This window comes from Leiobunum rupestre, chromosome 11, assembly GCF_980474605.1.
Source record: "Leiobunum rupestre chromosome 11, qqLeiRupe1.1.hap1, whole genome shotgun sequence".
NCBI lineage: Eukaryota > Metazoa > Arthropoda > Arachnida > Opiliones > Sclerosomatidae > Leiobunum > Leiobunum rupestre.
The window spans coordinates 48,796,038-48,810,785 of record NC_143394.1 but is presented as its reverse complement, the minus strand read 5'-3'; the positions used below and the strand labels follow the sequence as shown (position 1 = coordinate 48,810,785).

Genomic DNA, 14,748 nt, shown 5'->3' with positions numbered 1-14,748 from the left:
CTATCATGAATGGATGAATAAAATATTAGAAATTTTTAAATAAATCAACATGATAATAGTTTGATCGGTAAAATTTTTGATGGAATTCTAAGGTTGTGAATGGGTTCTGTAACATATTTAGTACAAAATCTGTACTAAATACGTATGATAACTAAAACTACGGCAAACCCGGGAAATTTACAAACATTGGATTTTACTGTAAAAACTGCATGCATTTACTGTATTAAATACGTCTGGAATGAAGGTTAAATAAACAGCAATACCCTGTAAATATAACTTTATCTTGCTGTATTTTTAAACAGCAGTGTCCAGTAAATTTACCAGGAAGCATGACAATAAAAAAAGTCAGAGTTGGTTGTGAAATTTGTCGTGTTTTCCTGTTATTAGGCTTAGTAAGGTTTTATAGTGAAATAAAACTAATCCGTTCGGTTCTATATTTTAATAATCAACTGCCTTTTTACAATTTCAAAACGCGTGCTTTTCGAATTCTCGCGTCTTTCCGCCAATTCGAAAAGCCCCAAATGTCAAAGCCTTCCCAATTATAAGCAATATTTACATATTTGAGGATATTACATTCCTCCCTTAACCAAACAATTTTTTTAAGCAAAAACGTCCGTAAGTTCCGGTACTTGCTTCGAGGGAGTAAGTCTAGCTTGAGTATCAGGTGGTCCAATCGGAGTTGGATTTATGAAACTAGCGTGGTGTCGTCCCTGGGAACCTGTTCGGTTCAATATGTTGGTTTCCGCTTGTACTTGATGTCGTCTCGGTTTGGCATCATCGTAATCGTTTTCGTATATGTCCCGCTGTGAAATGAATTTGTCGCCCGTCTTAAGTAATTTGATCATTGAACAGTTCCTATGCAGTGTCTTTCCCTGTTTTCTCCGAATTAATATATCCGCACCCTTGACGCCAATGACTTCCCAAAGGTTGGAGTCAAATAAGGGATCAAATTTAGTCCTTTGAATCAATTTCGGTAATACTGTATCACCTATTTTAATTTCATGGGCGTGAGCATTATGTCGTCTATCAGCGTTTTCTTTCATTAAAAGTTTCTTTAAATTGTCTTGTTCTCTTACTTCCACATCGTGGTGTGACTCATGCTGGGAGGCGCGTGTTAATGTCGCGGTTAAAGAACAAAAATGCAGGTGATTTCCCTGTTGTTGGGTGGGTGGTTGCGCGAAAGTTTAGCAGATATTTTGGTAACGTTGATTTCCAAAATACACCGTCCAACATTGCAGTCCTTATTGCTTTCGCCAACATCGGCATTTGACGTTCGATTAACCCGTTGGCTTGTGGTCGTAGATGGTGGTGAATGGCAATTGGAGGCATCGATGGATTGACATGTAAATACGCTTGAAAATTTTTAAGTTTGCCTATGCCGTTGAAAAGACTTGGGTACGTATGTACGATTTCATCAGTGCTCTCCTCGTTGGGTTGACGTAGGGAATTCACCCGAGGGAGTAAATTTAATTTCTTTAGAGTTGGTGCGCCGATTATGTTATACGCAGTTTTACTAGGGTGTAGTACATGGAAGGGTTCGGAAATGGAGTATTCGTTGAAATTAATGTCAGTCGTGAACTTTCCAATTAACGGCAAAGGTTCTTGAGAAGCGTATGGGAGCACTTTGACGGATAAAGGGTCAAGCTCCGGTCTGGGTTGAAGTCGCGAGTATGTGTTGTAGTCTAAGATATTGACGCACGCACCTGAGTCTTGAAGGCCAGTAATCTGCAATCCGCGGATATCAAAAATTTTCATCATACTATTTCGGTTTGTAGTCTCCAATTCATGGTTGTCACGAGAGGCTTCGACTGCAGTTTCCCCAGAAGTAATCAGTGTGCAAATATATGACACGTCATAGTCGTTTTGTACGTCTTCATATTCTCCCGTATCGTCCTGCGACTCATCGACCGTAATGGCTGCTGCTGGAAATTGTGAATCACCTTCATTTGCCTTAGATCGACACATTTGTTCAACATGGCCGAATCTACCACACCATGAACAAGTGTCATTTCGTGCTGGGCAAGTGTTTTTTCCCTGTGGGTGTGGAAATGTACCGCCACAGTTGTAGCAAATACCCGTGAATGGAAGCCTATTGTTGAGACCAATCGGTGGCTGTCGAGAAGTCACTGTTCGGCGGTTTTGTTGTCGTGTTAATGGTCGTATTGGTTGTTGGATAGGTTGGAATGGAAGATTGTTGGGTTGGGAAAATGTGGCTTGTTGATATGGCATGGAAGGATTTGTTGATGAGGGATAATGGAGTTCATTTGATTGTAGTTGTTGTAGTGGGCGAGTTTCCTGATATGTAGTTGGTTGTCGAGTTGCTTGATGTAGTTTCGGTTGGTTAGAATGTGTTGGTTGGAGTGGGTTGTTTACTTGGTACGTTAGCAGTGGATCTGATTGGTGTAGTTGTGGTGTAGTACGCTGTGGAAGTAAGTATGAAGTTGTAGCTTGAGCACTGAGAGCGTTTGTAGTAAAGTATTCTTTAGGTTCAATGAGATGCGCTTGTTCCTCGGCCAGTTCGTACGATTGTGCTATGGTAAGGAATTCGTCCAATGTGTGCGCTGGCTCGCGTAATGCCTTTCGCCGAAGCGATGCGGACGTGCATGTTTTGACAAGGTGTCCCAGAATCTACTTATTCGAGTCGTGAAATTCACACGAAGCTGCGAGAGTTCGGAGTCGCACAGTATACTCGTCAATGGACTAATTTTGTAATTGAGTCGCTTGGCAGAATTTGAATTCCTCCACTACAGAATTTCTTCGCGGTAAAAAGTAGTTATTGAGTACGATTGCTGCTGTAGCGTATTCATCGAGTTGAGGAGCAGCAGGCGTGGCGGCTTGTTGAACTTGTGCCACTGGGTGGCCGGCTAACTGGAGTGTGTCGTAAATATCGTGAACTTCTTGTCCAGCGTAGTACAATAGCATAGATTTTTTCCGATGAGGATCAGTGATGGCAAACGCGTCCAAAAATACGTCAAACCGGTTGAGCCATTTCTTCCAACGAAACCCGACATCTTCTCGAGATTCTTGACCGGCAAATGGTGGTATATTAGGTGGTGGAAACGCCATCGTTAAATGTATAGTGGTTCACGAACATTCGCTGCTAGAAGATCCCATCTTCGTCGCCAATGTCGTGTTTTCCTGTTATTAGGCTTAGTAAGGTTTTGGAGTTAAATAAAACTAATCCGTTCGGTTCTATATTTTAATAATAAACTGTCTTTTTACAAGTTCAAAACGCGTCCTTTAGCCATAAAACCCAAAAAGAGTCTTCAATCATCAGGACAAGTAAAAGATCTCATCAACCAATCATCAATGCAGTCTGTATGATATATATGCATACATGGTAGAAATCGCACAAGATCACCAATTGCAAATTCTCCCATACAAATAACACATTTTCGATTTTTCTTGCTTCCATCATAGTGCGACGACAAGTTTGGGTTTGATGATAAAAACCTTTATTTCAGTAACTATTTACAGCAGTAGTTTGGTTTATGGGTGCGTGGGCGGAGAGAATACCGAGGACTTGATGCGTCAGTGATCGGCGGGGCTGGATCTAGTGGTAGCGGCGGGGTCGAGTCAGGAACGGTCAGTGGATCAGGAACGAGAGCTGGGCGAGGGTCTGGTCTGTCGCTGCAGTTGGTCTGTCGTTCGTCCATAGATAATAAACAGTTATATTACCTACAACTCAGATCGCAAGGACAATTTAAACATCTAAATAAACTTACTTATTCCCACGTATTTTTGCATAGTTATTCAAAAATGAAAGTGAACCTAGCAGCCCAAGTGTTGAGTGAAACTGTGGCGAGTGCAATTGAACACCTTTTAGCAACAAAAAAAAATACTTACATTCATTAGAGTATTCAATAAGTTTTTTGACCTTTGTAACGTGAAGAACAGAGTTGAAGGCATACATCATCGCAACAAACACAAACTTCCTTATACTAATGTAGCTGACGAGCGACTTAAAGTAAGACTAAGCATCCTAGTTTATTTCATGCCTTTGATTTATATATTTATTTTATTTTAGTGGTTGCAGTGTGATTTTATAAACTACCTTGAGAATTGGGAAGGTCAAGTTTACAATAGGCCTGGTAAATTCACAAAAACCCAAAGGGATTCCATGCTTCTTAGCAGGCAGACGATTGAAGGACTCAAAATAACAGGTAATTTTAGGTAATAAAAATGTCACGAATACGAAAGTAAAACTTACTGTTTTTTAGCTCTTTCAACCGTGGAAGTCGTTAAATTCATGCTTAATAAAGGGGCAAAGTATGTACTCACGCAACATCTCAACCAAGACGCTTTGGAACAATACTTTGGAAGGCAAAGGGCAGCTGGTGGCAGAAATAACAATCCTACCGCTTGGCACTATGGTGCTAACAAGGACACTTTTAAAACTTTAAAAGGTCTGGTTTTGGACGCAGTTGGTGGGAATACTCAATATCCGTTGACGGAAACTATTAAAGATATTAGTGGGTTGGATATTGGAAGTGGTAATGAACAGACAGACTGCAATAGTAGCAACGAACAAGATCTATTAAATCTTTAGCAAAAACCTTCAAACTTTGGATTATCCAAATCATTAAAACCATTATATTAAAAATAACAAATTTCATTTATTATGGAACTTCATTTCAGGTACGTAAATCACAAAGTATCACGATTTAAAATATCACTTATAGATATTGCAAAAAAAGATCTGCATCAGGATCACCTTCCAAGAAACTCAAATCTACATCTTCGTCTATGTCTAACCTTTTGTTTGCAACATTAATTTTGGGGGTTTGAATTTTTATGCTATCTGCATTTCTATCATTGAGGAAGGATACATTAGTAGGGTTTTTCAAAATGCTACATATTTTCCTAGTTTGTGAAGGTCAGACAAGTGGCGTAGGAACAAAAATGGGAATGGATCCCTCTTGAACATTTGTTGTGGTTTCTTTTGACTTTAATTCATGGCTGAACAAACTTATATTAAGACTAGATTTATTTGGTTTTTTTTTATTGCTAACCTTTGTGACTTTTTTAGGTGGTGATTGAGTTGGAGCATATGATTTAGTGGGAGCAAGCTTTTCTGTCAAATCTCCTAATAACTTGATAGGGCTTTCGTTCTCATTTTGCTTTGATTCACCACCTTTTTTCTTTTTAGGGGTTTTTACACTTATGCTTTTGGGTTCTAGTTTGTTATGTTCCGCCATTTCTTTAAGTTTTTTCCTAAGTGCCTTTTTGGCCCTTATGCTAGAGTTTGTAATGTGTTGGAATGATTCCGTTATATCTTTCGTTAGGCACTTTCCTCTGGTGTTTAAAAAAGTATCTAGTACCTTTTTAAGCCATTGGCCAGAATCCTCTCCCATGCAGAGATTCGCCCATTCCACAGAAATCTGGGCGTCTTCTAATACTTCTTTGGTAGCATTTAATTTTAATTGTTGATTTCTAATCAATTCGTAGTTCAAGCAGTAATGCTTGTCAGAAATATGTTTGATTTTAATTAGCAACTCAAAAAATTCATCTGATATATTTATCAAGCCCCCCCGTGAGAGCTTTGATATCCATGACTCCGTCTCATCCGTTTGGTTACCTTCTTTAGTTAGTTTCTCTACAGTTGCTTTTGGAACGTTTTTCCTAATCAAACTTCTTACAATGAACCCACCAACATATCGCAAAACATCATTATTAGTCCTTTCCTGCACAGGAAATACAAGAACATTTTCATCATTATTAATTTGAACCTCCTTTTTCTTTAACTCCTCTAGTTTCTCCAAAGCTTTTTTAATTCCAATTTCAAACATAGACATCAGCAGCCCAAAAAAGATTTGTAAAATAGTTTGCAAGACAGTTTTGCGGACTGGGATTGGTAGTACCAAGAATTGTGCGCAAGTATCTAAGTGTCTAGCTAATTTCTCATTTTTCCTTTCTTCCAACATTAATTTGTTAACTGCATCCCAGTAGTCTACTTGGGTTTGATATTTATGCAGGTTTGAGAAGCTTACTACCTTTAAAAGTTGTTCGGTAAAGTTCTTCCGTAACTCTACCTTGTTCAATGAATTTAAATCACTCACAAAGTTGGTCACCAAAGCCCGATGAATAATAAAATCATTACTACCATCTCCCATTTTGGACATTGTTATCGCAAATGCTTCTTCTACGAGTTCTAGGAAAATTCAAAATATATTTCATATTAAGTTGAAACACATGCGCAAATGTTTTTACAAAGGCTTAGTAGTAGTGTATCATTATTCAGTTATTTACCTTTGATTTCTTTTGTTTTGAAGGACACCAGACCATTTTCGTTGTTTGAAAATATACGAACTGTTTCGATATGCGAAATAACACTACCAAATTTATCAGAATTAATTGAGTTCTCCGAATTTTTCGTTAAGTCTGTTAGTACCATTTTTTGATTGAAATTATCTATGCTATAGCAGAAACGACAAAAAAAAATCGTGATTTAAATAAGCTCTTCGCTCTACGCATGCGCTTTTTTCCCGGAAGTTGACTCTACCGAGTTTGTACAAAGCGCGGCCGGCTCTCGTCCAACCTTCTGATCCTTCTGTTTATTATCTATGGTTCGTCCGCTGCTGCCCCGGCATTTGTAGGCGGAGCGCGGCTCCCAGAGAAGCGGTCGTCCCACAATCCGCTTCTGGTGGATGGGGGGTGAGCGCTGCCTCGGGGGGATGGGGGGAGAGCGTTGTCTCGGGGGACAACGCGAACCTCCGGGAACGAGTTGCTCCACAATCCAGTTGTTACAATAGCTACCACTTGGTAAATGTTGAATTAAACCAATTCGTTGAGAAATCTTAATTTGCTCTTCTTCTGTTAACTGAGTTGCAGGTCTACTAACATTTGGTGAAGGATTGTTGCGAAGTAGCTCGAGCGGCGTTTAAAGTTGGGAGAGCGCTGGGCTTACTTAGGTTGACCAACTTGACCGACTGAAAAAATCTCCCTAAGTATTTTATTTTGAAATTAAAAGGTTTTTACTTTAGGAACTGGTTGTATCGCGATTTAATAAATTTTAACTTAGTCTTAATGTTTTCTAAAGAAAAGTCAAGTTGGGTTTTATTTTAGCGACTGAAAAATGGCCCTTTTGGTTTGAGGACCAATTTCTTGGCCCCCAAGTTTACAAGAATGCTATTTCTACAACTTTCGAAATATGCAGTTGCGCACAACATTGAAAGGAGCGGAAATTTTTGGCGTACGGGGTTTTTTGGCACGACACAGAGAGAAAGCTACGAAACGGATATCGAGGCGACTAGAGCGCCTTGCTGACCACAACGACGCTATAGTTACAATGGAATATTTTTCTTTAGATTCTCTCTGTATCGTACCTCCTCCCGCCCGTCACCATTTTCGTCTTACAATGGTGGTTTTTACAAGTAAAAAAAAAAGGAAGGATATTTTGGGTACTTGGTAACTCGTTTCGAACATTTTTATATTACAATGGTTTAAAAACTTATTTTTCCACAATTACAAGATAATACACAAATTATTGAAAAAGAGTTCGCAGATTTTACAAATTATTTTAGGTTGTACAATTTTATACAATTTTAAGGAATTAATATTTTAATTTTATTACTTGGATTTTAATGTTTTGTTAAGGTTAATTAAATTTTATTACGTTACAACAAATTTTCAACACTCCCGCCCAGGTGATACATGAGAAGCATGTATTACCGACAATTTGTAATTTTACATTTCAATTGGTGATTTCTAATGGGCAGAGTAATTGTACCGGCCGTCTGATATGTTTACCATTGGCAGTGCGAAGAACGCAAGATCTAGTTTTACCTTCACGTCCTATCATAACTTCCGTTATCACTCCTAAGCTCCATAATTGTTTCGGGACTTTGTCCTCATGGATCAACATAACGTCACCGACTTTGATAGACGTTTCTTTTTTGGCAAGTGCGACCCTGTGTGCGGAACCGAGTTCTTTTAAATACTCGTCCCTCCAGCGGATCCATAATCGATTCGTAATTTCGGCGCGATATTTTATGCGATTAGTGAAATCTTGGCGAGTTTTTGGGATTTCACCTTCCTTTATTTTTAGCGGAGGTAAACATGTAACTCGTTTATTTAGAAAAAAGTGCGATGGAGTTAGCGGCGTAGGTTCATTCACGTCACTGAAAACATAAGTTATTGGTCTGGAGTTGACAATTGCGGCGGTTTCGGCCAGCGCGGTTTGCATCTCTGATGACGTAAGAATGGCACGAGCTAGAATTTTCTTGAGGGTAGTTTTGGTTGACCTCACCAAACGCTCCCACCAGCCTCCATTCCACGCGGCACGCTCCACAATAAAGCGCCAAGTTATGCCTTTTCTCCCGAAATATTCCTTGACTTTGTCATCATGGATTTTGTCCCAGATTATTTTCAAGTCCTTATTTTCACGATGAAACGTTTGCGCGTTATCGGTATATACGATTTTAGGTATTCCGTATATTGAAATCATTCTGGTGAAGGCGAGTAGAAATTCGTATGTTGACAACAATGGCACCATCTCTAGATGCATGGCACGCGTAACAGCGCAGGTAAAAAGGCATATGTAGGCTTTTTCTATTTTGTTTGCCACCTTGACTATGAGTGGGCCGGCGAAGTCGATGCCCAAGATTTCGAAGGGCTCGGCTTGGTTAATTCGTTCTTTTGGCAGAGGCGCGGTTTCCACTTCGCCCTGCTTAGCTCTGTACAGATTATGCATTTGTTGATAACGGTTTTCGCTAATTGTCGTGCTGAGAATATCCAGTAACGTTCTCTTGTTTGAGTTACTGTGCTTTGGATTCCACCGTGAATTACTTGTTTATGGCTTCTTTCCATTATTAATTCCGAGAGACGCTGATGTTTTTCCAGAAGAATCGGGTGTTTTTGGGCAAATGACAGGTTGCTTTCGATCAATCGTCCCCCGACGCGCAGAAGTTCATCTTCGTCCAAAAATGGTTTGAAGTTGATGATTTTTTATTTTTTATTTAGACGTTCGTTTTTCTGAAGAGCGATTTTTTCTTCGCCGAAGTTTTCGGTTTGAATTGATTTTGACCATTCAATTTCAGCCAAGTTTTTCTCGATGGCTGTGATCGGCCCTATTTTCCGATCTATTTTTTGGGAAGCGTTTAGATATCTTCTGACGTACGCGGTGATTCGGAGAACCTTATCCAGCGAGTTGTAGTTTTTTAAGTTGACGAGATTTTTCCATCCTCCGAATTCTTGGACTCCTACTGCAACGACGTTCTTTCTCCTTCCTTCCTCTACTTCTTCGGGAATCGGAAGTTTCTTAAATTGTCTTCTGGCCAGTCTGTTTTCTCTTTTTTCAGCCAAAATGGCCCTTCTTTCCAGAGGTCACTGTTGACCATCTTCTCCACCGACATCCCTCTTGTTTGTTGGGTTGGTGTTTTTGTGAATTTCCGCAACCCGATTTTGGATGAAAACTCTCCAAGACTGTGGCGGTTTTTTAATCCAGTGGAGCGCGATGCTTGAATCGGTCCACATAGTGATGTTGGCGTCTTTGGTTGGGAAAATGGTTTCGACTTTCTTGATTCGGCGTGAGCCGAGTAGGCACCCGATTAGTTCCAATAGTGGAAGAGTTGGCGTGTTTTTCAAAGGAGAACCCTAGCCTTTGAAGTGACCAGAGTTACTCCAATTCTTCCCGTTGACGTAGTATATCGAACGTAGACAACGGCTGCGTACGCCTTAATTGATGCGTCGCAGAAGCAATGGATTTCGAAATCTACTATCTTGTCTTCTAGACCGAAGTAGTGTCGTGGAAGTTGGACGTCCTTGAGTTTTGGAATCTCTTGGCACCATTTGCGGAATTCGTTGGTTTCGTTTTGAGGCAGTTCTTCATCCCATCCTAACTCGAGTTTCCAAATTTCTTGAAGCGACATCTTCGCTCTGATTGTGTATGGGCTTACGATCCCAACAGGGTCGTATATTTGAGCTACTGCGCTGAGTACGTAGCGCTTTGAGTTTTTAGCGCCTTGTAGGACTTCATTGAGGTCGGATAGGTCGAACGAAAATTTGTCCGATGTTGGGTTCCATAAGAGACCAAGAATTTTTTGCGTTTCTACTTCCTTTTGGAAGTCTATTTTTATGTCTTCATTGGAGTTGTTGCTTTTGTCACCCCAAATCTGACGTAATTCATTGGAGTTAGTGGCCCATTTTCTTATGTTCATACCGGCTTCGCTTAGGACTTTGATTACGTCGGTTGATAGTTGATTGGCTTCTTCAACGGTATTTTTTCCGTCCAGGTAATCGTCCACGTAGATTTTTTCATCAATGGCCTTGGCTGCTTCGGGATACGTTTCTGATTACTTTTCCGCGTGAATTTTGATTGTTGCTCCCAGAAGAAAAGGAGAGCAGGTCACCCCGAAGGGAACCCTTGCCATTTGGAGGACTTCATAATCGTTTTCTAGAATCTTTCCGTCTTCTTCCTTCGTCCAGAGAAATTTCATTGAATTTCTTTCCTCGGGCGCTAGCGCAACCTGAAGGAAAGCCTTTTCAATGTCTGCGATCAGGGCAATTTTATGATTACGGAAACGAAGAAGAAGTTGGAGTAAGTCCGGGTTTAAATTTGGACCGCTCAGCAAACAGTCATTTAGCGATGGTCCGCCTCGAACATGGGACGAGGCGTCAAACACTAAACGTAGTTTTGTTGTTGCGCTTGCTTCTCTCTTGATTGGTTGGTGCGGAAGAAAATATGTTCCTGCCTTTACTGCTAATCCGTCCGGAGCTTTTTCTACGATTTCTAATTCTCGTTGTTCGTCTATGATTTTCTTGCAGCCTTGATAAAGCTCTGGATGGTTTTGAGCTCTTTTTACGAAACTGTTCATCCTCTTTGTTGCTACAGAGAGGTTATCCGCTAACGCTTCCTTTGCGGTTTTCCAGAGTGGTTTTACCACGTAGCGTCCATCTTGAAATATGGTTTCGGAACGGAAGGTTTCCATGCCTTCGTCGTCGAGCGGCGTTTTTTCTTGATCGGGAAGTATTCCGATCGATTCCAAGTCCCAGAAAGTCTTGAGGGTCTTTCCTATTTCGACGTTTTGAAGTTTGACGTTTAACACTTTGATTTTGACGGCATTGGCTGAGATTTGTTCTTGGTTGTCTTCCGTTGGTCCTTGAACGGTCCATCCGAAAATTGTTTCAACAGCTACCAATTTGTCGGCGAATCTGTCAGTTTGTCCCGTTACGGCGTCGAAATAGTAGTCACCGCCCAGAAGAAAACCTACATCGTCATTACGGGTTCCTTCCGCGGTTGCTGGATCGGCGATTTGGTATCCCTTTGATTTAAAGTATTTTATGAATTTGTCGCTGCATACGCTGTTGATAGCTTGGCAAACGTATGGGACTTCTATCGCGACGACTTCTATCTCTTTTCCAGGATCTTGTTGATTTTGTAAAATGACTTTTACTTTTTTACGGGTGACCGTTCTCGGATGCTGGTTACCAAAGTCTCCAATTTCGATGGTGACCTGACCAAGAACGGGTAGTTTGAGTTTACGGGCTATTTCCTCTTTGATGAAACTGGCCTGCGCGGCATTGTCCAATAGACATCTGTAGGCCTGCGGTTTTCTTGGCTCTTCGGGGTTAATGAGATTTACTTTTGCGGTCTGTAGGAGGACAGTTGTTCCTTGGCCGACCGGCGCGACGTTGACGCTGACTTTGTTGGAGGCTTGATTTTGCTCCGAGGGCGTTTTCTTTTCGTCTCGCGACCCGCGGTGAACTTCATTCTTTTCGCACACGGCAGGGTTATGATTTCCGTTGCAGAGGCGACACGTTTTTGTTTGGGATTGGCAAAACTCCGCAGTGTGGTTTAAACGGAGGCAAATGACGCAACGACCTGAGTCGTTAATAATTTTACGTTTTTGACCTATAGTGTGATGACCGCACTTCCACGAAGAGTGGTTATCTTTTTCACAAAAGATGCAATACGTGTTTGACTTTACCGTTGTCGATAACGCGCTAGCTGATGTAACTTTAGAGCTTTCGTTTTTGTTTTTGTAGAATTTGGATTTTGGTCAATTTTCGAGTGCGACGACTGCGAACGCTCGCGCGAATTTTGCGAGTAGTAATTGGTCGCACCACCAAGTAGAGCGCTAGTTTCTCTGCATTCCACGGCTTCGCGGATAAATTCTACTAACGCTTTGAGGTTGTAATCAGAGTCTTTTCTGCGTAATTTGCTATACTCTAAACGTATATCAGACGGTAAGCACTTAAACAACTTTGGCATAAAAAGGTTCCGTTAAGCGAAATATCTACGCCTAATCCTTCTAATTGTCTCAAATTTACTCTGGTATCATACATTTCTCTCAATGCTTTTACATCGTTTGAATCATGCACTGGATTTAATTTCATGAGATTTTTACTAAGGTCATTAATAGCCAACTTAGGTTTATCATAGCTTTCTTTTAACAATGAAACTGCTAAATCATAATTGGCGTCTGACGCCTTTAAACCCTTTAGGGTCATTTTAGCATCACCCTCTAAATTAGCTATCAAGTAATCAAATTTTTCAACCTTTGAAAGTTTCTTCTTGCCATCCACCGACGATTGAAATCGGCTCCAGAATCCATCCCATTCCGTATAATCTCCGTGGAACTTCGGAATCGGTAGCGGCTGGAGTCGGATTTCTTCCTTCTCCACTTGAATGATGCGGGGCGCTGGTGGAACCGGCGCCGACGATGTCTTGTCCGCGTCGGGAAGTTTTCTCCTTACGGCGATTTTGATACTAGCGATGAGATCTTGGTATTCGCAGATTTTCTCGGCGTCGGCTTCCAGGTCCGGTCCGTCCACCGATAAGTCGATGACCTTGTCATCCATGGCGTTTAGATCCTCTTCTTTTTTGAGTATAAACACCAGTTTATCTTCGATTTCTTCTTTGGTTGAAGCGGGATGATTTAACAGTATTTGTAGTTGTGAAACTGTTCGCGTTATGCTTGTTTTCCACTGGCGCGCGCAACGACGCGTTTCTCAGCTTTGAAACGTTCAAACGTTTTTACGCGCGTAACGAAAATAACATTATGACGCGTGCTAGTGGAAAACAAGCTTAACAGTGCTTCTAACACTTCCTATTAGAGTAATTTGTTTTGAAAGTTTGTCTTTTCGCGCTTTTTCGGCGGCTTCCGCCATTTTTTAATTTTAAAGTTAATCACTTGATTAATTTATAAATTGCGCGACTGCGATTCCAATTAATCGAAATTTCGGTTGGTTTAGTTTTGTTTTGACGAACTACGTTTTTCGGAGTTCGCGTTTACTAACTTTCGATTTAAAAAGTTAACGTTTTGTTAGACCCGATATTTAAAGGTCCTAAATTCGTTTTTATGGAACTGCGATTTTTAGTTCCGATAACTTATTTAAACTCACAAATACACGAATATCCAATTCCGTTAATTTTTAATCCTTTTCCCGGGCTGGAGGCACCATCTTCGTCTTACAATGGTGGTTTTTACAAGTAAAAAAAAAAGGGAAGGATATTTTGGGTACTTGGTAACTCGTTTCGAACATTTTTATATTACAATGGTTTAAAAACTTATTTTTCCACAATTACAAGATAATACACAAATTATTGAAAAAGAGTTCGCAGATTTTACAAATTATTTTAGGTTGTACAATTTTATACAATTTTAAGGAATTAATATTTTAATTTTATTACTTGGATTTTTATGTTTTGTTAAGGTTAATTAAATTTTATTACGTTACAACAAATTTTCAACAAGGATAATACATAGGAACAGGAACGCACTCTTGATAGGATGGAGGTGGGCCCAGTTGATCAGATGAAGATTCTCTAACACTTTGATTTTATCTCAACAATGAAATGTCATCTGATGATACCGATTTCAGACAATTCCCCATTATGTTTAAAGATTAACTCTAGTGTTTAATTTTTAGGTTCAGGTGTAACGCTTTTCTACTACTAATATAGGCCTATAGGTGCCTAGCGTTGACATATACTACTACTATGCTACTAGATTAAAATAGTAAGGACGCTAATGAATTATTAAATAAGGACAAGTTTTTGCCATACCCAGATTCTGATAATAATAATCAACTACTAAATTTACTATTAGACAAACATATCGAATCGAACTACTAAATAAAAACCAAACAATACCGCTAACAAATAAAATACTACTAGATTAATTTACATGACCCTCAAAATAACTACATGCAGCATGCACTCGACCAATGCCAGACTACTAAAAATACGCGGTCTACTATATACACTAATTGCGCCATATAAAAAGTACTCATCACTATTATTGATTATCCTTGGTCTCGAGACTTGAAAATAAATGAAAAATGTAGATGCGAGGAGAGTTGAAGAGACGAGTTGAAGGCTTGAGACGTTGGATATACGATGAGGCTACTTCTATCGTCTACGAGGTGTCGTTGTGGTGATGGGCAGAGGAAAACCATGGTCCAGCGATAACTGCTCAATTGGCTGGAGACATTCATAGATTGCGACCAGCGCGAAAACTATGTTCCTTTTATTAAGGTCATCCGGAGCGGTGTTTTAAGATCATCCTTTACTTTCGGTTCCTCTTCTCTCCTTTTTAGTTCCACATCGAGATATATATATCGAAGTGGGACTATTGATATGGACGGATTGTCGTTAAGTGTTGTATGTTTGTTTGTTGGCGTCGGCGGCGTGGAAAAGTGACGACACGGTAGATGGAGCTGCGAAAAATAATTCATTAATATAATTTATATTAGTGGCCTCACCGAAACTCGAACACATAGCTGCTGGCCGCGTAATCTCCAAAA

At 40.1% G+C, this 14,748-nt stretch overlaps 1 protein-coding gene across 1 annotated transcript; it reads right to left on the bottom strand.

Moving 5' to 3' along the window:
* Positions 1-3,266: 3,266 nt before the first annotated feature.
* On the bottom strand, positions 3,267-13,837 carry LOC149923119 (uncharacterized). Its single transcript, XM_090162353.1, has 8 exons — positions 13,786-13,837; positions 12,271-12,927; positions 11,941-12,202; positions 10,517-11,890; positions 9,621-10,273; positions 7,730-8,764; positions 6,734-6,868; positions 3,267-3,404 (listed from the first exon to the last, which is right to left on the bottom strand). Exons 1-8 carry the CDS (start codon positions 13,834-13,836, stop codon positions 3,267-3,269), a joined length of 4,305 nt encoding a protein of 1,434 aa, XP_090018479.1. The 5' UTR covers position 13,837.
* Between the last annotated feature and the right edge of the window lie 911 nt (positions 13,838-14,748).

What these genes read in the sequence shown, in the direction of transcription:
- LOC149923119 (XM_090162353.1), bottom strand. Translation starts at nt 13,836, where the DNA reads ATGGGGAATTGTCTGAAATCGGTATCATCAGATGACATTTCATTGTTG. An exon ending in GAGAAATGTATGATACCAGA is followed by an intron (nt 12,203 to 12,270) that starts GTAAATTTGAGA and finishes TTTATGCCAAAG; the next exon opens with TTGTTTAAGTGCTTACCGTC. An exon ending in GCTATTGTAACAACTGGATT is followed by an intron (nt 3,405 to 6,733) that starts GTGGAGCAACTC and finishes GATGGAAGCAAG; the next exon opens with AAAAATCGAAAATGTGTTAT.